At 40.8% G+C, this 26,131-nt stretch overlaps 1 protein-coding gene across 2 annotated transcripts; it reads left to right on the forward strand.

The window, feature by feature from the left end:
• Nucleotides 1-742: 742 nt before the first annotated feature.
• ak2 (adenylate kinase 2) lies at nucleotides 743-20,025 on the forward strand. Of its 2 annotated transcripts, XM_036145766.1 has the most exons (7): nucleotides 743-949; nucleotides 4,066-4,191; nucleotides 6,350-6,460; nucleotides 7,779-7,873; nucleotides 12,101-12,173; nucleotides 14,715-14,934; nucleotides 19,865-20,025. In XM_036145766.1, the coding sequence occupies exons 1-7, from the start codon at nucleotides 851-853 to the stop codon at nucleotides 19,870-19,872; spliced, it is 732 nt and encodes a 243-aa protein (XP_036001659.1). In that variant the 5' UTR covers nucleotides 743-850; the 3' UTR covers nucleotides 19,873-20,025. The 2 variants fall into 2 exon arrangements, with proteins under 2 accessions (XP_036001659.1, XP_036001657.1); XM_036145764.1 differs by lacking the exon at nucleotides 19,865-20,025 and having other exon boundaries at nucleotides 14,715-16,468.
• Nucleotides 20,026-26,131: the final 6,106 nt, after the last annotated feature.

The raw sequence follows: 26,131 nt of genomic DNA on the forward strand, positions 1-26,131 counted from the left end.
GGCTGTTGTCAGGTTAATAAATTTCCACTCACTGAGTAAAACTTTTTTTCAAAATTATTAAAAATATGTTCTAATATTAGCAATTTTTTTTACAGCGCATACTTAATTGTTCATTACTTTAAGTACATGGTGTTTCAACTGATTTTGATTATATATTGGTATATTTTAACGTACATTCATTTTTCCTTGCCTCCTTTACATATTTCATACATTTGTTTCAATAAAGCCTAATATCAAAACGCTATACCATTTTTTCTTTTATTCTTTTTAAATTAGACAGGGGGGGGCACTGTTAATCAACAATAATTCATGAAAGTTCGCTTATATGATCTTGTCCACACCTTGCAACTAATAACGTGGAAATATAACAGTTATTAAGTGTGGAAATTTTCCTTATTATTATTATTATCACTATTTAAGGTCAAAACCACAATAACTCAAACAATTATACAATTTAGAGGGAAACAATGACAAAGAGTTCAGTTTGACCCAGGTTTTTTACAGAGCATTTTTTTCCGCCGGATGTCTTTCCTGCCGAAACCGGGATTCGAACCAGGGTCCCCCGTGTCAAAAGCCGCTGTGGAAATGAAACACTGCGCATTCCTAAACGTCTTTGCGGAAGTGTTACCACGCTTCCTCCAATCGTCTACTATACACGTCCAACGACTCAGCTTATCAACCAATCGGAACCCGTATGCTTCTCCGTGTGGGCGGGGCTAAACTGTATTTCAGAAAAGGAGGAGGAGGCTCGTTCTTTCTGGCCAACTTGGCTAAATCGTCAGCCTCGCCGCACCGACAGACTTCTGGAAAGTTTCTGTTAGGTGTTCCCCCCCAACCCTCCGTTGCTGTCATGGCCCCCAGCGCGCAGTTAAAGGAGGCGATAGCTGACGTCCAGGAGGGCATCCGGGCCATCCTGCTCGGTCCTCCCGGAGCCGGGAAGGGAACTCAGGTGAGGCTCGGCGCTAGCTAATGTTGCTAATGTTAGCCTTAAGAGGCTTAATGCGCATGCTCGATAATGGGCTAATACAATTGTTAACCTTGATCGCTTCAAAGAAGAAATCCTGTTTCAGTGTGTCTTTTACTGCTCTCATAAAATATATGTTTCACTTTTATTTTCGCTGGTGCCCGACTCTCCTTTTGTATTTCATGTAATTTATCCATTTTAACGTTATTTCCATAACAAATAAAACCGTTTTTGATAAAAGCCCCACCCACATATTTTAGTTTTTTTTTCTTATTCTAAAACTTGCAAAACTTATTTCATGAAGCAGGACACCATGGAACGATCAAATTCCTTTTTAAGTATTTAAGACATTTGTTAAATCTTTAAATGGGCAGACACCCAGCTGTCAGAGGAGTATCCACAACCTGGAGGACTTTTCTCCTGTGTGGTCCTGTTTATGTCAACTTTTTTTATGTAATACCTGAATAATGACTTTTATCAAGGAAAAGAATCTATTTCTGTGCGTTTAGCATATGAGTAAACACATAAGGCAGATGCGTGAAAAACTGAATAAAAGAAGTACTGATTATAAGAAAGCATAAATATATATCAGGATATTAGAAATGATGAGTATTTAATGTGACTAAAACGAAGGAGATGATTTCAGGAGAAATGGAAATAGGTGAAAGACTATTTCCATCATGGGAGAAGAAGTGGAGGTGGTGGAGTATAAATACCTGTGCTCACCTGGACACCAACCTAGACACCTGGACTGGTCTGGAGTTGCAGATGTGAAGTTGTTTACTAGAAGAACCAGAGTCTATCACCAATCTAATTGCGATTTTTATTTTTATTTTTTTATTTTATTTATTTTTTTTCTTAATATTGCGATTTAATCAATGGGCGATTAATTGTTCAGCCCTACTCTGTTCTGGAGACTCCTCTAGAACCTCTGGAGGGGATTGTCCAGCTCCACTGAGACGAGCCTCTACAGAACATCCTTCCTGCTCTTTGAAGAAACCTCATATGAGTTACAACATTTAATTTCCCTCGTGGATCAATAAAGGATTCTGAACTGAATTAATTAAAGGATTCTGAACTGAATTAATGGTGATCGACTTCAGGAGAAGACCCCCACCTCACTCACCTGTGAACATCCAGGGGGAGGACATAGAAACTGTGGAGCGTTTTAAATACCTGGGTGTTCACGTCAACAATAAACTGGACTGGACTCACAACACCGACGCTCTGTATAAGAAGGGCCAGAGCCACCTCCACCTCCTGAGGAGGCTGAGGTCCTTTGGAGTGAGCCGGCCTCTGCTAAAAACTTTTTATGACTCTGTGGTGGCCTCAGCCCTCCTCTATGCTGTCGTCTGCTGGGCTCCTGGCAGCACAGAGCGGGACAGAAAGAGGACTGAACAAGCTGGTGAGGAAGGCCACTTCTGTCCTGGGCTGCCCTCTGGACTCTGTGGAGGAAGTGGCTGAGAGGAGGGTGTTGTCCAAGCTCACATCCATCATGGACAACACCTTCCACCCCCTGCACCAGACTGTAGAGGAGCTGAGCAGCTCCTTTAGTGACAGACTTAGACATCCTGTCTGTAAAAAGGAGCGCTACCGCAGGTCATTCATTCCTGCTGCTATCAGATTATACAATGCTGCACTATAACTGTAACTGTGACCATAACTGTAATAATTAATGTGCAATAACCAAGGTGCAATAATCTATTTAACACACTGTCCTACAACCCGTGCAATAATCCTGATGTAGTGACTTCTGCTGCTATCACCACCTGAACATAAGTCAGCCCACATGTATGTATGTATGTATGTATGTATGTATGTATGTATGTACAAATGTATACAATGTATATGCACGTATATACGCGTAGGTGCGTATGTAAGTAGGCGCATAGATATATGTATATATTTAAGTGTGTGTATATATATATATATATATATATATATATATATATATATATATATATATATATATATATATATATATATATATATATATATATATATATATATATATATATATATATATATATATATATATATATATATATATCACTAAGAATGTAAATGAGACACCATATGCCCATTCCTATTTCCTTTTTTGTATTTTTTTGGTATTCTTTCTGATCCATTGTATATATGAAGACTCACTGTATATAACTGAATGCACCTTCCGTACTCTGCACCTTCTTGTATGAGCCGATGTGACGATCAATAAAGACTATCTTATCTGTTTAGCGGTACAATGGCTCGTTGTTTCTCAGACTCCGTATGCAGGGACTGATGTGCGACCAGACACTGATCATTTGCTTTTATCGTTGTTTTTTTATCATTGTGCGTAACACAAATGGCTGTAATAAAGCCTCGTATCTAAGGCTGAACAATTAATCGGGATTTTTAAAAAAACGCAATTTCCAAATCGCAGAGTCTGCAATTTTTGGCTATGTAACAATTAGGGAATCAGACACGTCCATTAGGTGTTGGTAAAATGTTTAAAGTGGGTTTGCCTCCACATGGAAGGGAAGACAGTTGCAGCAGTGAGATTATCTAATTTTATTACTTGTATTAGAGTTTATATAATCATAAAAAGCATTAAGTACAGGTCAATCAGTTTAATACATAGACTGGTTTGTTGGTTGCACTTAATGTTCAACAAGGATTGATGTCCAGATCAATTAAAAGCTGTTCTCTTGAATAATATTCTGATTAATAGAAACATTAAAAGTTCTTGTTTTAAATAGTCCTTGTTTACAAACATCTTTATTTAGAGGCCATTTTTGTTGCTTGTGGTTAATGCAGAGAAAATTCAAAATTGCAATTTTGGTTAAAATATATCGTAGGCAGAACGCAATCATTTCTGCACCAAGTTTAGATGCTATGGGTCTTTTAGCAACTAATCTGCACAGCGAGGAAACAAGTTGATTTATTCTTTGTATATGTTTAAAAAGACATGATAAATTAAACTGGAAAAAAATCGCATTAAATCGCAATATTAAGAAAAAAAATCGCAATTAGATTGTTTTCCAAAATCGTTCAGCCCTACTCGTATCCATGTTGCTCGTCTCCTCTCTGAGCTCACGGCGGTTCTCTCTGTGGTCCTGCAGGCTCCCCGGTTAGCTGAGAAGTACTGCGTCTGCCACCTGGCCACAGGAGACATGCTGAGAGCCATGGTGGCGTCGGGCTCTGAGCTCGGCAGGAGGCTGAAGCAGACCATGGACTCCGGCAAGCTGGTAAAACATTTCTGCTTTGCTTCCTCTCCTCATGGCGTCTGCTTAAAAAAAACAGATCCCAGATAGCAACAGGGCAGATGTGTGGATATCAGCACCACATCTGTTTGCAGGAAGTAAAGCACAGGTCATCAGAAAAGGGCTATAGCCGCTCAGCTTTGCTTATTTTATCGGATTTTTATGGCATATGGAGCAAAATGTTCACGTTTAATGTGAGTTGTTTTTTTTCCTGTTCTGACTTTATAACCATCAAAGCATGTTTTTCATTAAATATGACACATTCTTTCCATTTCAAATTTTTTTTTTGTTTGTTTTCGCTTTCAAGCTTTTCAGTTTTGGCTCCGTCTTTGTTTTAAGGTCAGTTTAAATCGGATGAAATCCTTTAAATGTTAAAACCGTAGAATAGACTAGAGGATGTGCGTTCTCTTCACTGTGGATTTGTTTCTTCAGACCGTTTCTATCTAGGTAGGCGTTGTCGTGCACCAACGTTAAAATGCAAGAGCTGTTTAGTTGTTGTCTCAGTGGGAGGCGTGGGACGTCCTTATCACGTCTCATTTCCTCTGGTCATTTAGTGACTGTTTGTGTTTGTTGTGTTCGTGACAGTTAATCTAAACAGTTCTCAGTATCTACTGGGTGTATAAAGACAAATATTCCTCAAAGAGAGCAGATCATGCAAAATCCACTGCTTCAGCCCTTAAAGGGGAACTGTTATACTTCCTTTAAATGCTAGAATAGGTCAACAGGCTAATAAACAAACATGTTCAGTAAATTTTTTTCTCATCATTCTCCAATAATGAGATTTGGCCTGTTTTGAGCTCCTTTCACAATGAGCTGTTTTTATAGCTCTTTAATACAAAGAGCTGTAGCTGCAGTAAAACCAGCTGACTAAACGTGCTTCTCTTCTTCTAATCTAGTGGGCGGAGCTTCAGTTGGGTTGCTTGGGTGAAGTTTAGTGTCCGTGCTGATTGTGACGTAATAATCGGGAGATTTATGAAACGGCTCGTCTTTAGAAACCAACAAAACATTTACTTATTGCCAAAAAAACAGCTGCATGTTTTGGTTTCTTTGCACGCTGATTGTTTCTAGAAGCAGTGTACCGTATTTTACGGACTATAAGGCGCACTAAAAATCCTTAAATCTTCTCAAAAATGTACGGTGCTCCTTATCTATGATCACCGTTGTGCTTACTGACTGATTCTATGTGGAACAATGTGCTCAAAAATCTGTTAAAATGTGTAAATATGACTTTGGTTAGCAACAAAGCGGCTCCGCTCAATGGATATTAGGAGCATTACGGTACACTGTATCACTACCTGAGGACCCCTGAGCTGTCTACCAGACTGCCTGACTGTAATGTCTAAACTAGAAGTGCATTCATGTAAGGCAGCCTGGAGTACGCGCTAGCAACAATAAACCTGGTAAGTTAATTCAATATAAAAGTTTATTTTGGCCTTATGTTAGAAACAGGGCAGTCCAGCTACTCTGTCCTCCTGATAGAGACGATAGAGAGCTGTGAACGTGGAGGAGAGATATTACACACTTGGAGGAATATTTAATGCACCTTATGGTCCGAAAAATACTGTAAGTGGAAGTACAAAAACATGCAAACAGTTGGGCATGTACCGACGGTGCAGGGTTGGTGAGAACGACCCATGAATGGAGGCCTTAGTCCTCGATGTGGTTGATCCGGGTTCAAAATTCAAATTTTTTTTAAACGGTTACGATATTTGATACGGAGCTACTGAACAAGGTCATGGAGTTCCGGATTACCAATTTCACAAATCTGCCTTTTTTATTTATTTTTTGCTACGATTTTTCTAGTCCACGCTGAAGGATGCTGAAGCTACAAGTGGATGAGTAAAAATGTTAGATTTTTGGGTTTATTAACCAACACAATTCATTACACCGTCCCCGGGTTGTGTGTGGAACGCTCAGCGGTAGATGTGAAGCCTTTAGATTTAAAGAGACGGCGCCAGAATGAGTTTCTCTGAGACGCAGCTCAGAGGAGCGGCTGTGAAGCAACAATAATGAGGAATTCACTTTAGATAGACTACCACAACTGAATGATTTCCTATAAAAAGGATAATCTGATATTTATCCTTTAAGCTCCATTCTGTGGATCTAATATCAGGAAGTGATAAATGATATTTTTTGTTTGCAGGTCAGCGATGAGATGGTCGTGGAGCTCATTGAGAAGAACCTGGACACGCCTCCCTGCAGGAATGGATTCCTGCTGGACGGTTTTCCCCGAACGGTCAAACAGGCAGAAATGGTTCGCAGCAAAATTTATTCCTCATCTTATTTTTTATTTATCAGGTTATGTGAAACCAACGAGGAAATTAATTCTACCAATATAGGAATAACCTCTGAGTTTATGCATTATTAAAGACATATTTTTTTTCTCCTAAAAGTAATATTCATTTTGTTTTCCAAACCACACCCCAAGCTGCTCTTCATCCCTCTCTGCTGGATTCGTATGGATTTTTATTTTTACCGCATTTGCAAATAAATTCAAGTTGGTGTCAGATTATATTAAAAGTAATTTGGAGCTTTTTTTTTTTATAGTTTTATTTTTTTAAATCACCTAATGTATTTAACTTTAAATTAGTTTCCAACCAAATCCCAAAACTCCCAGAATCCAAACATTAACAAATAAGGACGTTTAAATTTTAATAAAATTGGTTTTAATTTCACTCAATAACAAAGTTCTGCAAATATAGAATTTTGTTTTGGTATTTTCCAGACCTTAATATGTAGAACGATACAAATAAGATATTGGAAAATTAATAATTTCCATGTTTTACACCCTGTGTGAGTCTCTTGAAAATAAAAATTTAAGTTTTAATAAAAAAAATTATTTTTCACTAACGTTTGATATAAAATTAGTGGTTCTAAGTAATTTTCTTTGGCCCCTTTGGAGAATGAAACATTTTCAGGCCCACTGATCCCAACAAAAGTATAAAAATGTAACTTTAAATTTATTGTTCTCTCTCTTAATGTTCACCCAGAATCCCTTTCACATTTTATAGCAATAACTGTTTCAAAAACATGCCACTTTTCAACTTTTCCACATTTTATAAACTATAAATATTAACAGTATAAAAGGTTATTAACAGTATAAAATGTCAAAACACAGAATGAAACTCTCTCTGGAAAGACGACGCATCAGGGATGCAAACAAATGATCAGCTTACGTGATTAATTGTTGATTAATAGTTAATCGGATTAACATTTTTTTTCCATCCGATTAACTGATGACGTCCACTTAGACCTTTTTTTTCCAGTGTTGTAGTGTGGCCGCCATCCAGCAGAGGGCGCTGCTGCTCCTTCTGAAGTGGAGCCACAATGTAGTAGTGAGAGAAAAATTTGAGAACATATAAAACGGTAAAGCCTATGACTTAATAACTCGTTGAGTTAAAGGTAACATTTTCTTATTTATGCCTTTATGTTGAAACGTTAAATCTGTTTTTGTCATACTGTTTCCAGCAAGGCTTCAGCATCACTCTGCTTTAAATGTGAAATGTAGAAACGTGCATTAATGAGATGGAGGCTGTGAAGGTTGAACGTCTCCTCTATGGTTTGTCCTCCAGCTGGACGACTTGTTGGACAAGAGGGACGAGAAGCTGGACTCTGTGATCGAGTTCTCCGTCGACGACTCTCTGCTGGTTCGCCGGATCTGCGGCAGGTAGGAACCGCCGCGACACGCTGTGAATTATTCAGCAGCAGAGAAATGATTCAGTGGGCCAGGACAAAGAGCTGGTTTCTGGTTCCAGCGCTCTGGGGACTTTTCCATTACAGCCGTCCCTTTGCTGGTTCACAGCCAAATCTTTTGGCTCCTAGCTGAGAAAAAAAAAAACAAACTGCAGCAACGTGTCTGTGCTGGTCTTATGCAAATAACCGCTTAGATTAGTGATAACTCCTCCCGTCTGAGGACGCCCTGAGAGTGAATCATTACAGGATGAGTTTAAACAAAAACATCTGTTCAGAGAAGCAGAAGGAGAGGAAAATCTTCTCTGTTTAGATGAGGCCGGATTCACAGCGTGGAGCTGCAGTCAAACGTTTAGGTTTTAGTGTAACGCAGGACGCAGCCTGGACCAGCAGGTGTCCCCACAGCACTGTTGAGCCGCCCAGGTGGGATTTTCATTTGGGTTGCAGGTGATGCAGCACCTTTGTTTTTGTTCATCAAAACTTTATGGAATAATGTTTATGAACAATAAAAACGGGTCTATAAGCTCATGTTTGTTAAATCTGATATATCCATTCTTATAGTGGCTCCTAGTTAGGGCTGAACAATTAATCGCATTTTCAATATAATCGCAATTTAAAAAAAAATGCAATTTCCAAATCGCAGAGGTCAGCAATTTTTGGCTATGTAACAATTAGGGAATTAGACACGTCCATTAGGTGTTGGTAAAATGTTTAAAGTGGGTTTGCCTCCACATGGAAGGGAAGACAGCTGCAGCAGTGAGATAATCTAATTTTATTACTTGTTTTAGAGTTTATATAATCATACATAGCATTAAGTACAGGTCAATCAGTTTAATACATAGACTTGCTTGTTGGTTGCACTTTATGTTCAACAAGGATTGATATCCAATTAAATTAAAAGCTGTTGCAATTTTGGTTGAAATATATTGTAGGCAGAATGCAATCCTTTCTGCTCCGGGTTTAGATGCTGTAGGTCTTCTAGCAACTAATCCGCACAGCGAGGAAACAAATTGATTTGTTGTTTGTATATGTTTAAAAACACCATAAATTAAACTTTAAAAAAAATCGCATTAAATCGCAATATTAAGAAAAAAAATCACAATTAGATTATTTTCCAAAATCGTTCAGCCCTACTCCTAGTGTTGCTTTAGCCACTATGTGACGCTGGGATCAGACATTAATGAATTTATTATCATCGGTTGATGTTTCTCAGTCCTTCAGCCACCCAGACGCTCCTCTCATCAGGGCCAAACCTACAAGGTCAAATAACGACAACTAGACCTGCAGAAGAGGGATCAAAGATCCTCGCATGCAAAGAGGATCACTCAAACAAAGAAACAAAGTCGAGATTTATCCAAGTCTGATAAATTCCCCCTGCTGTGATAATTAATACCCCATCAGCAGTCAGACTAGTGTAAACATATTACAATCAGAATCATCTGGATTTGTGTCCAATCCAGGAATCTCAGACATTAGGTGTAAACAGTAAGTGTTTGGAGTTTTTTATGCTTTTTTTTTATTTAATTAGAATAAGTAAAGCAGGGGGGAAAAGATTGTGAGTTTCTGTCTCTGTGGAGGCTGGGTTCATTTAACAGAGCGCTGTAGCGCCGCCCTGGAGGTGAAAGTCTAAACAGGTTGAGTCCAGCATGTGTGGAGTCTGCAGAGACGTTAACGGACCTTTTCCTTTTCAAAATAAGTCGGTCAACACAAGCATTTTATTAAATACTTATTACATAAATAACCGGTCAGCTTCTAAATAGAGCAAAAACTAACTGTGAACCACAGAAACGACATATAAGGCAATAATTTAACCTTCTGGTGTAGAAACTCATGAAGCCATAGTGCGTGATTAGGCCCCTTAATGGGTTTTACTGTCGCAGACGCGTTGAGATGTGAAGAAGGTCATGATCTGGACCTGGAGGAAAAGTTCTGCTCCGTTTGCCCCCACCAGCCGCTGCTCGCTGTAGTTTTCAGGCCGTCGTCGTTCCGCCTGCGTCTTCCGTCCGCTCGGGTCGACGGATCGATCGAGGAGCGCCTGGGACGGTGAGATAATGCAGGAAACAAGTGGAGCGTGAAATCATGCAATCAACAGAGGGCGGCCCGGAGGTGTCGGCGCGTCCTGCAGCAGGAAGGTCTTTAATGAAGTGTTTACCTCAGGAACGGGCCGGAATATTAAAGCGCCGCACTTTCTGCTTGTTTCCAACCTTTAAACATCGACAGTGGGACAATAATTCAAACCACAGTAGCACTGTTCATGGTTTTTACCTTGGATTAGAGCATAAAACAACCTAATGGTCCCATAGATGGTTAAAAGATGTTTGGCACATTGTTTCTATTACTAAAATAAATTATAAACTCCATGTCTTAGAGGCTTTTATTTATTCTTTCCTGTATTGGCAATCCAGACTCGACATGGCAACGCTGGTTTGTTAATTTAAGTGATTTTTAGACGTCAGCAGACATCTTTTTCCAACAGGGGACTCACAAAAAGGTAAAAAAACATGAGAAACGTCAGAGAAACATCTTTAATTGCCCTAAACGGTGTCGTTAAGTCGTGTCGACGCTGACGTGAACGTTACCGTGTTCCCCGCTCCTCGTCCTCCTCGTCTCCGTCTGCTGAAGCCCTGATTTTGTAAATTACTCGTTTAATGACCCTGTTTTAAGCAGAAATGCATGTTTCATTTCTGAGGAGAAATCCTGACTCTTTCCCAGATCTCACCCTCTCTTCATGCGTAGCTACATTCCTTTGAAGGGAAGTAAAAGTGCTTACTCGATCCTTTACTGTCTATGAGTCGTTTTACTGTTTAAACTCCCTAGTTTTGGTCATCAGGAAGCAGGACTCGTCTCTTAAAGTAGAAAATCACTCCAGGCGGCCATCTTTCTGGGCTCCAGGACACTGTGTGCCGATATAAGTGCTTTAAAACAGTAAAAACAACTTTTTGTGATTTATTTGTTTCTACTGTGGCACTGAAAATGAATATTTGGACTTTAAACGTAGTTAAATCTAATTTGTTTTCGTTCAGAGTCGCACAGACTGGATGAGACGTTGAAGTTTCTGAAGAAATTAGAACCGTTTGTTTCAGTGAACCCGGAAACCCCAGAGGTGTTTTTTTTTATTTGGGTTTTCCCGCTGGTTTTGTTCAGATTTAATGTGCCGTTATCGGTTCATCGGGGTGATGAGATGTCTGAGGATAATGCCGCCTCTGAGGGAGCGCAGCCAGCTGGGTCTGGGCCAGATCATTTTCATACCCGACCGCGTGGAAGTCAACTTTCCAGCTCCACCTGCGTAGCGAAGGATGTGAGGCAGAGTCGAGTTTCCTGCTCTGACCCGAGCGCGTCTGTCAGAAAACTGTTCGCCGGGTTTCTTCTCGTTCAGGAGATGCATGCTGGGAAATCTTCTTTCCTCCCGTCAGCCACTCTGCATCGCTTGAACCCAGCCGTCGTCTCTCAGGTCCACGTAGGGCAGGGAAGTCTAACTTATTTCAATATCGGGCCACTTTGCCATCATGAAGTCATTAAAAGGGATGTTTGCACCTGTATAGATGACTTTTAATTTCAGAATTTCATTCCAGTTCACATTAAAATGTTTAAAAAAATACACAGTTTCATTAAAGTAGCACCTTGGGCCCAGTTTATACAATTTATCTGCCATAAAATGCAATATTGGGATGAGTTACACTTTAAATCCATCAATCTGCATCACTTTTCTCTTTTTGGACATTTCTGGGTTGTTTTAATGTGTCGTGAAATAACTGGACTTGTTTTCCGAAGTTTGAAGATGTTTCGCTTTCTATCCAATTTCGTCTTCGTACTTCGGAAAACAAGTCTAGTTGTTTTTTGTTTTTTACTTTTTTTGGAATGACCATGACCAGGATGACTGAGAATCTTCACCAGCTAAATATGTTGTGGAAAAACTGACCTCTATTGGCAGGATGCTGTTACTACACAGTAAAAAAAATTCAACATTCACTACAGGAGGCACAGTTTCAGCCACTTTATACACCATGCCTCTACTTTATGACATGATGTGCCTTTTTCTGGCTCTTTATGGCCGGATAAATTGTCTTGATGGGCCGGAGTCGGCCCGCAGGCCGTGAGTTTGACACGTGTGACGTAGGCCGTCATGTGGGATGCACTGACCCGGTCTCGCTGTCCTCCTCCCGTCCTCCGCCTCCTCTCACCGCCTCCTCCTGTCTTCCCTCAGACTCATTCACCAGCCCAGCGGCCGCTCCTACCACGAGGAGTTCAACCCCCCCAAAGAGCCCATGAAGGATGACGTAAGTAGCCTCACCTTTAGCCCACTTGGGAAAACACTGAGTAACCTGCCGCCCACCTGCAGTGACTCTGGAGTCTTTAGACATCTGAGAAGGAGGCGTTTGAGAACGCTCTGACCCGGTTTCAGTCTGAGAACGTCTAGGAGGGCAGAAACGTCCAGTGGGGAAAGACTTCTGTTACACTCAGCCTTTTAGAGACAATGACATTAAAAACTCCTCTAAACGAGCACCTGTGTGTGTTTGTTGTAGTTGTTGGGTCAGTCGGACTGCCGTGTCCTTTCTGTGGACATTAAACTTTCTGCTATGAGCTGAAGAACTACCGTATGTTTCATTCTATAAGTCGCATGTATTTAGAAATTTATTTCACACAATCCAAGACTAGAAACTGACATTTATTCTGGTAAAGGCAGTTTATTAAATTATAGCTGCACCCAGAACAGGCTGATTTTAATATGAAATATACCTGGGAGGATGAATGAGGTAAATTAGCTTAACAAAGCAGCAACTTTCCAAAAAAAGTAAAAAACAAAGCAACAAAGCAAAAAACAAAGTTGCTTTGTTTTTTTGCTTTGTTGCTTTGTTTTATACTTTTTTTGGAATGACCATGACCTGGATGTCTGAGAATCTTCACCAGCATAAAGCAGCAACTTCAACCAGGAAAGTTCTTGTCTGCGTATTTCAGTGTAACGGCCCAAAACTACGCTGAAACTGGACCGTGAGCGTAGCGGTGCTACATGCTAAGCTAACAGTCTGACACCCATATTTGAGAGCCACATAAAGCTGACGTGTACGGTGAAAGAGAACTGACACAAAATACTAGTTTGTTCATTTTTCGTGGCTATTTCATATTTTATAAGTATTAGCGCACGTGACGTCCAAGGTGGGTTTTTTGTTCTTGTCAGTATCTTCTTAAAATGTCCCACATTTAGATAATTAGGACGGGTATTTAACACTTTATTAGTATTTTGTGAGAACAAATTAATATACGTGGTAACAAATTAGTATTTTGTGGAAAAGAATTACCAATTTGTGGAAAACTAAATAGTATTTTGTGCGCACGCTGTCCCTCTTATTTTTCCCCATGTCAGTTCCCGGACACCGTACACGTTCATCAGTGAAGTTGTAACCCGCTTGGACTACAGACCTGTAAGCTAGCGCTAGCTGCTATTATTAGCCTCACAGGCAGCCCAGTAATGGGGTTCTGTCTCGCAACGCTCCGCTGCGTGAATAAACACTGAAACAGAGAAACAAACATACTAACATGTGTTCAGTCTTTGTTGTCCATAAGTTAATGTTTCAATTCATTTTAGTGGTGCAGGAGAGTTTTCACAAACCTGGAGCGCCCTCTTGTGGCTATAAATGTTAATGTTTACTTCTTGGTTCATGCTGGTCAAGATGAATTACCATTTAAAATTGATATATAGGCAAGGCAAATTTATCTATATAGCACATTTCAGTACAAGACAATACAAAGTGCTTTACATGATTAAGATATAGCAAAATAATAAAATGTAGATAGAAAATAGAATAAAAGCAAGTAGGGATAGAATGTAGTAACAAAAAAGAACATTAAAAACAGTAAAACTGTTTAACTAGAACAGTCAAAGGCAATTTTAAACAAATGTGTTTTTAATCTTGATTTAAAAGAACTCAGGCTTTCAGCACTTTTACAGTTTTCTGGGAGTTTGTTCCAGATAAGTGGAGCATAGGAACTAAATGCTGCTTCTCCATGTCTGGTTCTGGTTCTGGTTCTGCAGAGCAGGCTGGAGCCAGAAGACCTGAGTGGTCTGGAGGGTTGATGCCCTGATAACAAGTCTGTGATGTATTTAGGTGCTAATTCAGGGATTTATAGACTAACAGAAGGATTTTAAAGTCTATTCTCTGAGATCCAGGGAGCCAGTGTAAGGACTTTAGAACCGGGGTGATGTGCTCTACGTTCTTAGTCTTAGTGAGGACGCGGGCAGCAGCGTTCTGGATCAGCTGCAGCTGTATATAATCTTTATAATTTTTTTTTAAATGTTGAATTGTCTCCCAGCTCTACCCAACAACAATAATTTGTCCAAATTTTCATGTCAATGCTTCCCTCAAATAAAAGAAGGTTTTCTCCGCGCATAAAATGACCAAATTAAAAGCTTTATGGGGCAAATTAAACGCTCAGTAGGGAAAGTGCTGAGCTTCTTTTAATTTCTTTTTAAGCAGCTTCTCGATAAATTACATAAAATGTTCCTTTATTTTAATTTATAAGCGTTGGCGGCAGAAAGGTGCAGAAGTTGAATTCCGGGAATTTCTTTGGGATCTTTTTTTCCAAACAGTTTGATTTGTTTGTTGTCGGTACTTGTCGGTTTGTGTTGACTCAGTAGACCGGGGCTGTCGTCATTTATATTCTGTGTAATTAATTCCTGCATCCAGCCTCCACCTCAGGCTACACGGGGAACAGGCAGCAGCATGCACGGATTAAATGTCTGCCAGGCGATTGTTCCCAAACTGACGCCTTTTTTCCTGCTTTTTTTTTATTTTTTTTTTTATAATTTTCCTGGGAATCAGGTGACGGGCGAGCCGCTCATCCGCCGCAGCGACGACAACGAGACGACGCTACGCTCCCGTTTGGACGCCTACCACCGGCAGACGTCCCCTCTGGTGCAGTACTACAGCGCCAGGGGTCTGCACACGGCCGTGGACGCCTCCCTGAGCCCCAACGTGGTCTTCGCCTCCATCGTAGCCGCCTTCTCCGCGGCCACAGAGGTCCCTGCTCGCGCCACAGCCTGTAAAGACCAAGTGTTCTTCATTTAACCCCTCTCTTCCTTCCTGTTTCCCGTTTCGCTGCCTTTATTTCCCTCCATGTTGGAGACTCTGACAGCAGAGAGGCAACAGAATACGACGCTGAGGGAAACGGGAGCTTAACGAGCCGGCGGTGCTCTTGTTCTAGTGGGATCCTCCTGCTGGTGGAACCTACTGGCCTTCTTTAACCTTCCCTTTCCTTCTTGGATCCTTTTTTTTTTTATTCCTCCGTCCCATTCCAGCTTTTCCTTCTCCTATAACTTCAGCGGCTGAGTTTGATTTATGTGATTTCCAGGTGTGAGAAGTGAGAAAATCTTTGTTTCAGAACCCACTTCCTGTCCGGTTGTGTACATCTGTGGGTTGGGAGCCGTCTAAGGGCCCCGAACTCAACCTGTGAGCTCCGGAAATCCCTTTAAGATGCTTTTCAAAGTAGTTGACTAAGTTGTAAAGTATGTTTTAGGCTTTAAGTGTTTAGAGAAAAACAGCAAGAAGATAAAACCAGCTGCTGATGCTGTTCCTGCTGTCGTAAAGCCTGGTTAAACTGGCTGAGTGGGATATTAGTCCGGTTTATCTAATTTAGTGGGTCAGAAATATAAATAATGACATTTGGTCTCCAATAATCAGCCACCATGTCTAAATATTTATCCTCCCATCCCTCCTTCATCATCTTCCTTAAAAATGCTTTCAGAACAGGCAAAGCGGCTGAGGAATCAGGAAATTTGGACCTTTTGAAATGAGAGAAAGTTTCAGGATCCTGAGTTTGGATCCACAACACAGGATCAAAATATCTTTTCTTTTTTTTTTACTATTCAGTTGTAAAAATTATGCTTCTATCAGTAAAATGCCACCTGCTGAAAAGAAAAGACCAAACAATGCTGGAAACGTGACGGGCAGCTTGTTGTGAAGCATCATCTAGACCAGGGATGTCAAACTCCAGTCCTCAGGGGGGCGCTGTCCTGCAACATTATACACCTCTGCTTCAGCACACCTGAGTCAAACAATCAGGTGATCAGCAGCACTCTGGAGAACCTGACTGCAGACTGAGGAGCTAATTCAGCCGTTTTGGTCGTGTCTGTGGTCCAACCCCCCCCTGAACAAAAGTTCTGAAGGACTGGAGTCTGACTCCCCTGATTTAGACGATGGAATACGAGGAAGTCCAGGTGCTTCTGATGCCTGGACTCCTATTTCTCGTTAAGCCTTCACTCATCTTAATCAGTTCTGTACGGATGTTTGTCGATCGGACTCGGCACAGCCGGTCCCAACGGCCCCTCGCTGGAGAAATCTGGACCCCCTCCTGCTGGACGTTTACTTTGACAGCTGGAAAATAAGGAAATTATGACATAGTTAACCGTACGTTTCATGAATCCCTGACAACATAAGATCTGTAATTCGCATTTTAAAGCAAAGCTGCACAAGTCTTGGGTTTTAAAAGCGAGTCAGTAGTTCAGAGAAACCCTGCAGACCTGAAGGAGGCGCTTCAGTCGGCTGGTGAGGAGAAATTAGGGCTGGGCGATATGGATTAAAGATTAAATCTCTGATTTTATCATACCAAATCCGATGAATCGATTTTGTTTCATAAAAAGAAATTAAAGAAATCATTTTAAAACATAGCTTTTATATCAAGTATTTCGTCAGGGAGTTGACCTGAATTTAAGGTGCAACTAAAAACAAGCTGTGAAACATGCTTGTAAAACAAGATGGCAGCCGTGCCATTATAAACAATGAAAATATAACAAAACATTTGCTGCTAGTGGTTTTACACACTGAGCTAAGAACAGGCTTCACTGCACTTGTGAACTTCAAACTAAGTTAAAAAAAAAAGTAAATAAGTAAATGAAGTACCTCGTATTATGGTAAAAAAAAGTTACTACTTAACAATATTTTGACAATAATTTTGCCTAAACATATATTCAGCATCACATGCTGTTCTCTTCATAGAAACCCAATGAGTGTATTGGCAAAATAAAATCCAAATTTTCCAAAAATGAAATCTTAAAGATTTGTAAATTCGAATTAATTGATTAAATCGATTTATCGCCCAGCCCTTGGAGAAATTAGGGCCCTGATGAGAGAAAACTCCACCAGGAAGTGAAAATGGAAACTGCACCAAGACGGTTCAGCAGAGACGGTGAACAGACTGTTGGAAGTGGGAGGAAACAAAGGAGCAGGAATGCACAGCTGAACCTTTCCTCGTTCCTTTCATCAGAAGTCCGTTTGCTTGTTTTAAGATGCTGCCGCCGCCTGAGCGTGTGAATCCTCTTCAGGAAAAGGGAAAGCGGCTCAGTGACGTGACCAGCAACCATTCTGGATCTCCCTCCAGACGGTCAGCTGCTGCACGAGACGGTTGGGAACCCGATTTATGAGGAATGTTGCTTCTAATCGTGAAATCCTCAAAGGATCGGGGCTGTGAGGGAGGATAGAGGAGCTGCAGCAGGGCACCAGCAGAGACGGCTCTTTGTTCCCAGCTAAGATGTTATCCAAAAGAGCCGAGCCGGTTCTGAAGGACCAGCTGTCTCCTTTCTACCGTTTCACCTGCAGAATGATAAATAAAATAAAGTCCTCCATCAGTAGCAGTATCGCCCTTCTCCCTGGGGTCGTGGCTCTGGTTCTACAGATCTGAGGTCTGTGCTTTAGCAGTCGGACCAGAACCAGAACCCTGTTTTTATGACGCTTCCATGTTTCAGTGTCTGTGCCAGATGAAGTGAATCGCCTCTTCCTCATTAGTTCATCCATTAGTGCAGCAATCCGCCCTCCGTGGATTACAGAGGGAGCTTTTACTGGCCGAGTTAACTGGGAAAATCAATAAGAACCGTTTTCTGGGAATCGTGTTTTCACTGAGGAAGCAGACGTTTCCTGTAAAACGCCGTTGCGTCACAGTTTTTGCAGCCGGTCGTTTTCCTGCTGGTGCCGCTGCAGCTCATCTGTTTCCTGTGTAACGGAGGCACAACGAGACAAACCGACAGATTAAACGGACTTTAAATGTCTACATGTAGAATCGTTATGATAAAAGTCTCTGGTGATCCGACCAGACACAAACACTGGATAATATTTAGAGCTTCGGCTGTTTGGAAAAGCTTGGTTCTGGTGTTGAACGTAGAGCTGGGTTTGTTCGTGCGACGCCAGCAGAGCTCGTGTTTACACCTGAGACCGGCTCGGATCAGACGCTGGCAGCCAGAAGCTTCACCTGGGCCTCCATATGGCGCCCAGACACCCGACAGCACAGCCGACCTACTGACCTTTTCTAACGCAGATCTGCTCCTTTCTGGCCTCGTTAGAAGGCATGAGGAGCAGAACGAGGTCTGGATGTTTTCTCCATGTTTTAATGCAAAGAGCTGCGCTCACATCTGTTCGTTTCTGCATTTCTGAGCTTTGTTGACTGTTTACTAACCAGGAATGTTCACTAGGTGCTGCTAATGTGAAATAGTCCCGCCTGGTTATGGGAATCTATAGGCGGGGGGGTCCCCGGCTATAGATTAGGTGTAAACCAGGTGGTTGAGTGTGGTCAATGCTTTTCTGCTGTGTGCGTTCTCTCTAGGAGATTCATGTCGGTTGAATCTTCTGTTGTGTGCCAAATGTTGGGTATAATGCATAAGGCAAGTTTATTTATAAAGCACTTTTCAGTACCAACATGATTCAAAGTGCATGAGGCAAACTACAATTTTTTTCACCCTAAAGTATAGTAAATTATTTGCATATGTTAAGAAAAACAATATGTTTGTTGAAGATGGATTAAAATGCTAAATTTTGTGCAGCTCTAGAGGCAGACATGCAGAGTTGTGTCTGAAAGTCTGGATCTTGTGGTCAGTCAGTTCATTAGAAGATATAATACAGTATCTAAGTTTACACGGACAAAAGTAATGGGAATAAAAATGCGTCATGTTAAACAAGACAGTCGGAATATGATGATCGGATTAATGTTCAGTGGTGGAAATACGTCAGGACGCAAAACTGTCGGAGCTCCCGACAAAATTAGAGCTCAAAATTGTTAATTACTTGGTAACGTTTCAATTGTAATTAGAACCTGGTGCTAGTCCAGCCTGGGTGCTCAGAAGACAGACAAACTCGTATAAAACTGTTATTGTCTACTTTTTTTTTTTTTTTTTTTGTTCAGTAAAGATGGAAGTTCTTCTGTATTTATTTAGAGGAATGTGATAACTGCTCATGTCAGAGCGTTTCTATTCTGAATAAAGCCAGGTGCTTATAAACACACATTATGATCGGGTTAATTGATCGTTTGCCCATATAAACGGTATAATCCCATTATTATTGTTTTGTTTTTTAATCTGAATAGATTTCAATCCGATGGTGAAGTTTTGTGCACGTAAACAAAGAAATGATGATGATGATGGAGACAAGTTTACTTGAAGGTTTTTCCTGTTTATTTGAATATTTTGTGGTATTTAAAAAAAAAAAAAAAAAAAAGAAAATGTAAGGAATTGTGTTGTAATGTGAAGCACTTTGTCACTTTCTACATGAAGTCTGTGTATAAATGTTAATATAATATTTCCCGGAGGCCTGTTGCTTAGACGGAGCTTCCTTGTAGTCTGTGTTGTACGATGTTTGGGTTCTCCTGGTTCTCCTGGGTTCTCCTGGTTCTCCTGGGTTCTCCTGGGTTCTCCTGGGTTCTGGGGATCACAGGAAGTCACTCAGACTCTCATGTAAATATCAGATGCATGAAACCCAATCCGTGTTCCTTTGTGTAGATCGTCCTCAGACTCTAACCTAATAATAATGGATTTTCTTCCTTTTCCTCTCTGAAAGCTGTGAATGTTTCAAGCTTAAGCTTTCTGAATGTAACCAGCAGCCTAAACGGACTCAGATTAAAGAAAATATTTTCTGGTTCCAGCATTTTAGTGACCAAAAAGCCGTTTTGCCATTGATTCACCCAGAACCTTCTGTTCCCTCTTTTCTTGCAGCTGTTTGAAGCGCGAGCTGCTCCACGCCCACAGAGGTGATCAAATGGAGGGAAGCGGGTAGACTGACGTTACTCTGCTCTTAGGCTCTGTCTCAGAGCACATTTCTACTCCCTGTAGATTATGAATGAACCAGAAATAAACCTCCTGCTTTTCTACCGTCATCACGTGTTTTTGTGTCCGTTCTTTGCATTTTGTCCTGAAACCGAAGCGTTAAATCTGTTATTTTTCTCAGTTTGTGTCTCATTTCCCAGACATTTGACACTCAGACCTGGTGGGTAGGTTTGACAGCCACGCCTGCCTCACTTTGTCCTGATTCTGCTCCCATTTAACTTCAAGTTTATAACAGACAGGAAATGGTTTTAGGGGAACGAGAAGCTAAAATGTTTTGGGCTAATCTACAGGCCTTTGGGTGTTAATGCTAATTCTGTTTGTGTCTGCATCTTCATTTGGACATAAAAAGCCTCTTTTTGTTTTATTTAGTCTGCAGGACTAGAAATGGATGAACATCCAGAGTAGCATACTACAGACTTATTTAAAACCACCATTGAAACAAATGTTGCACATAAATGCATACTGAAAACATTCAAAGAAAAAAATCTTTAAAAAAAATGACACGATTAAAATTCAAAGCAATAAAATGTTTGATCACCAAATAATAATAATGGGTTTTTAGACGAGTTTAAGAGGCAGGCAATGAGGAAACCTCCAATGTTTATTTAACCAGGAAGTCCAGTTGAGATTAAAATCTCTTTAACAAATGAGACCTGGCCAAGGTAGCAGCCATAAAAAGAACAAATATTAAACGGGTCCATAATAAATGATGCAGTTACACAATAAAACCAGAATAACACATTGAATGTGAGTGAACTCATCAAAGCAGTGACAGCCAGCCTTTACAGCAGGGTGTCCAAAGCGAGGTCCGGGGGCCGTCTGTGGCCCCTGGACTGATTCTCTGCGGCCCCCAAAGGCAATTCAAGAAATGTTTAACCCAGCAGTGCAGATGGTTGATGCAGATGCCGAATATTTTTGGCTTTAGAGCAAATTTATTACAGACAAGTTAAAATCTTCCTACAATGTAAAATGGTACAACACGATCACTATTACATTCTCTTTAATTTCAGAGTGAGCAAGAACAGAAATATTCAGTGACTTTTACTCAAATGCAGACTTTGATGCACCAAATTCTGCTTTGAATTAGTGTATTTAAATTGCAGCAAATGTCTTCAAAGAAAGGTTGACTCAATTTCTGTCAATATTTATTTTTTCAATCAAGCACAAGAACCATTTAAGTTTTTATCTACATCCCTTTCATAAAGAAAAGCTGACTGGTTTATTTAATGATATTATTGCAGAGTTTAACAATTATTATTTTTAAGTAACATTTTTTGGCCCTCAAATCCTTTTATCTGCATAGTTTTGGCCCCCGTGACAAAAAATTTGGACATCCCTGCTTTACTGCAACCTTTATGATGCTCTAAGAACCAGTCATGGATATCAATGTTTGTAATTTTAGATTTTTGAAGATTATCCAATGACCCATTCCAGCGTTATTCACTGATGGGAGAACATGGTGAAAGCTGCGGCGTGGCTGGACAGCATCGCCGTTAACTATGACAGAAAGAAAAGTGGCTTCCTCCAACCGTTTCTAAGCTGAGAATGTGAAACATGACTTATTTCTAAAAAAAACAATCCTTGATAACTAAATATAGACGTCAAATGTGAGCTTTTCTTCATCCAATCAATCAATCTACCATCAAGCGTGAGGATTTTTATATTGTCAACATTTACCAAGTTAACCTTCGATAAAATCCTAAATTTTGTTTTCTGTGCATTCTAAACCAGTTTCAGACTCGTCAGCGTCTCTTTTAAAACCTGTAATGCTGTTTGGAGTCATTTTATCACCTGAGATGTAAAGGATCATGTCACCAGCGGATAAATCCAGTTTAGCCTGAATCTCTTTACCTAAAGAATGGGATGGGAGCCAAAATGTATGCCCTGGAGCACAACTCCAGTTATCTCAAAAGAAATGTGATTTATGGCCTTCTGGCCTTGGAAAAACGGCGTCATGCCTTGTGTGAGCAGGAAAGGCTGGTGTAGCCAAGGGCTTCATTTTTAAAAGAAAACTTAAATCTGTCCTGCATCACAGTTTAATGCATAACCGAGTTGTTTCATGTGTTAATGTTGCAGAAAGTCTGAATTTTGAAGCTCTGATTAGCTGTGAGGTTTTCTGCGGGCATCGTGACATCTGACAGGTTTGAAAGGAGGTGAGGGGAAAGAAGAGCTGCTAAAATCTGTTTGTGTTTGATTTTTCTTCCTAATCACGCTTTGTGGCTTCTTTGCCGATGGCGACACCTTCACCTGGTGTTACTCTGTAAGCGGGAGAGGTGGGAGGACATGCTTCCTCCCCCGCTGGTGCCAGCGTCACTCGGCGGCTTAAAAGACGAAACTAAAATGACTGGAAGAAAAAACAGAAAAAGAGCCAAAGTCTGAAGAGAAACAAGACTTTCAGGAAACCTGGAGACGTATTAATCAAGACCCTTTTAATAGATGACAGGAACGGTTTTAACGGCTTGAATACAACAAATCATTAAATCAAGGAGGAGATGAAGATCTGGGCACATAAATTTAGATTCATCTTGTTTTCAGGAGAACTTAAACTGTAAGCATAGAAATAAAGTTACATAACAAAAAAAGCTTTAAATTAGCACTGCAAAAAGAGAACTAGAAATAAGTAAAATATTCTTGAAATGAATGTATTTGTCCTTGATTTGAGCAGGTAAATAAGATTATTTGCCAATGGAATTAGTATTTTTACCCCTAAAATAAGATAATTAGATATACTTCACTTGAAATAAGATAATGGAGATGAGTTGTTCCTATTTTAAGTTCAAAAATTCCATTGGCAAATAATCTTATTTACCTGCTTAAATTAAGGAAAAAATCTCTCATTTCAAGAAATAATTTCTTATTTTGAGTTCTATTTTTGCAGTGAGTTGCTGGTTGTTTTTTTTAAGTTATTTTCCAAAAATAAAAATGGAACCTTGAAGGTTCTTTACCATTTTCAGCTAAAGAACGATGTCTGCCTTAGCTGTGATGTCACGGCTGTGTCAGGATCCCGGGGGTTTGATTACTTCCTGTAGCTCCCAGAGGATCCAGCAGTTTGTTTACGTGCTGCACTTTTAGTGTGGTTTATCCTTAGATCATTGTTTCTGTCAATAGTTTAGCTTTCTGTTAGTAGTTCTGTCTTGCATCTGTTAGATCCGTTAGATCCGGTTTCTGTCTTAAGCCGGGCGTACACGGTGTGATTTATTTTGCCTTTTTTCTTCAGTCGTTCCAGAACTTTGTGGATCAGGCTGAGTTTCAGCGTCATGGTGCGTGGTGCAGCATCCAGGGCGTAACGAGGGACCATCAGCCTCTCACCACCTCCTCCCCATCAGAGGAAAATCAAATATGTCTGACATCCAGTCGGCCCTCCTGAGGTGATGGAGAGCGCCTCCTGCTGGTGAAGCAGAGCTACGAGCCCATTTCCCCCAACCTCCACACTGAGCATGTGCAGACCAGGGACTTCTTCTTCTTCTTCTTCTCAGAGGATAACAGGAGAGGAGAGAATCATGGCGGCGGTACGTGTGACATGGAGTCAAACTACGGAGGAGAAACTGGTAGAATTACCAAGGCAGCGCGTTTGGTTCTAGTGAGCCTCATGTTTAACAGAGAGCATCCACACTTCCACCTTTTTCTTCTTCTACTGTTTACGTTTGGCTTCCAGATAGATGAGTCAGAGTAGCGCCATCTCTCTGCGGCGCTGAGTCTGACGTTTTAGACGTACAGTGTGAGCAGTCAGATCATATATCTTGAGCTGTGAACTTTTAAACACTGCAGTTTCCTCTGAGTACGATTGAAAATATCGTACAGTGTACGCCCAGCTTTAGTCAGCTTCTGTTCATTATGATTTTACTAGTTCTGGTAGATCTTTACGTTCTGCCTGCCCGTCCTTAGTTTAGTTAGGTTAGTCCTCCATCTCTAGCCGTTCTTCATGTTTAGATTCACTTCCTGCCACCTCACCTTTCCTTCAGCTTAATTGCTTTACTCATCTCACCTGTGTTAATTAGCTCCACCTGCGGCTCCCCTCCTCTATATTCAGCCAGCTCAGCCATAACCAGTTGTCAGGTCCTCCGTCGATCTACTCAGCTCTGGTCTCATCTTTGCCTGGTTTCTGTTTTCATGACATCCTGTTTATTTATTTAATAAATCATCACTATTTACCTTGCGACTGCCAAGCTCTTGTCTGCACTTCGGTCTGATTCCTAAAAACCTGCTCGTTCTGAGTTTTGATCGTCGTGTCAGGTTAGTTTATCGCAGCTCAACCGTCTCTGGACATGCCTGGGTGACATCACCCTCCGTTCTGGCTCTTTGTTCCCTCTTCAGGCAGAATAAATGACTCTGATAAAAGCTTGAATGTCAGATTCTGATCCAAACTTTAGATTTATTTGTCTTTTTTTTTTTAAATCTCTGTTACAGATGTTTGTTCCTTTTTGTTAGTGAGGAAGATCAAAGACGCATTTGAACTGAAACTCTCTCCATTACTCAGTCCTAATGACTTCGCTGGAAAATCATACAGACAAGCATTTCCGGCTTCTCGCCGTGAGGAAAAACGGCTGCACCGAGTTTAAAATGCCTGACTTCATTCACGAGTTGCTTTAAGGCTCTTGTTGCAGAGGTAAAACAGTTAGAAACCAAAGAGCAGCACCAGAGAACCAGTTTCAGACACTGCAGCTCCAAATAAGTCGCCGGCCTGTTCGCAAAACTGAAGTTTGTGTCTGTTTTTTTTTTTAAAAGGTCAAATTCTTAACCTTCTTGGTTGGTAAACATGCAAATCATTTAGAAATATTTCTCCGTCTACAGAGCAGAATATCTTTACACCGTTCCAGGAATCTGGAGGAATTTCAGAGAGTCGGTCTGAGGTTGAACAGCATCACTTCTGGGAACCGTTGTCCAGCTTTACAACATGAAGTTACTTTTAAAAACTTCTCTGTGCAGAAAAAACAGCTGATATGTTTGTTGACGGCAACAAAGTCCCTGCTGCCAGGCTCTGACGGTGTGGGGGGGGGCATCAGGGTACGGGGTTGTGTCGCTGCACACGGCACTCTTTTCCACTTCTGTGATGACAGCCGTAAAGCAGATACTGCAGATTTAAGGCCATGTTTCACCTCTTTCTGGCCGATCCGCAGCCCTAACCCGACCAGCCCCAACAGGAAGCATTAACCAGAAGTGAAACGCCGACCACATGCTGATGGGACCCCGAAAATATGTCTGCTAGTAAAATGAGACGAAACAACACCTGAAATTCTGCTTGGATCGGTGGTCTCTGTGCCAGGACGGCTTTAAGGAAGTGGAACATTAAAAAGTGGTAAAAAACAAAAAACAAAATCTTAATCTATTTATTTTGGAGCCTAAAATGCATGTATCACATATTAAAAAAGTCAAACTTAATAAGAAAACTGATTAAAAATTTTCCACCTTGTGTACTTTGAATTTAATCAAGTGAGTCGAAAAACTGAATTCAGTGATTTGGTGGGTTGACCCAATATTTTTGGGAACATAATGTAAATCTAGGTGCATGAAATCCACCTGCAAACAATTACAAAATGTATTAGAACTGTTTTTTTTCTATACATTGCCATCATTCTTGGATGAAACTATTATTTTGGGCTCTTTTGCTCTACCTTTCTCCTTTGCTAGTTACACTGGACCCCGCTGCGGTGTGTTGGAGGAGCATCAAGGCTCAGATCAGTTCACAACAATATGTACAAAAATTATAAGTGGCATATGTGATGTGTCATTAGGGAGCAATCACAAAAATGCTGAATTAATTGCGTAGTTGCTAAAGAAACTCTAAAATTCAAGAGTATCGTTTTCTCCAACAGATCCTTCCCAGTTTCAAAACGTCTCATTTGGTCATCATCTTTCTCAACAACCTTACACAATAACAACCGTTATTTCTGTGTTTTCCTGTCTGTCCCTCTCCAACCACTGCCTACAGTGGTTTTCTGGTAGTACCCAGAATGCATCTGGTAGTACCCAGAATGCATGTATCCATCCATTATCTCTACCCACTTATCCAGGCATGGGTGGTTGCTGGCTACCTGCTGTGGTCATTAGGTGAAACACAGAGTACACCTGTGGACAGGTTGGCAGTTCATCACAGAGAAACACAGGATGGGCAAACATGCAGACACCTAAGGGTCGATTTAAAGAGACCAGTTTATC

This window comes from Fundulus heteroclitus, chromosome 13 (genome assembly GCF_011125445.2).
Source record: "Fundulus heteroclitus isolate FHET01 chromosome 13, MU-UCD_Fhet_4.1, whole genome shotgun sequence".
In the NCBI taxonomy this organism is placed as follows: Eukaryota; Metazoa; Chordata; class Actinopteri; order Cyprinodontiformes; family Fundulidae; genus Fundulus; species Fundulus heteroclitus.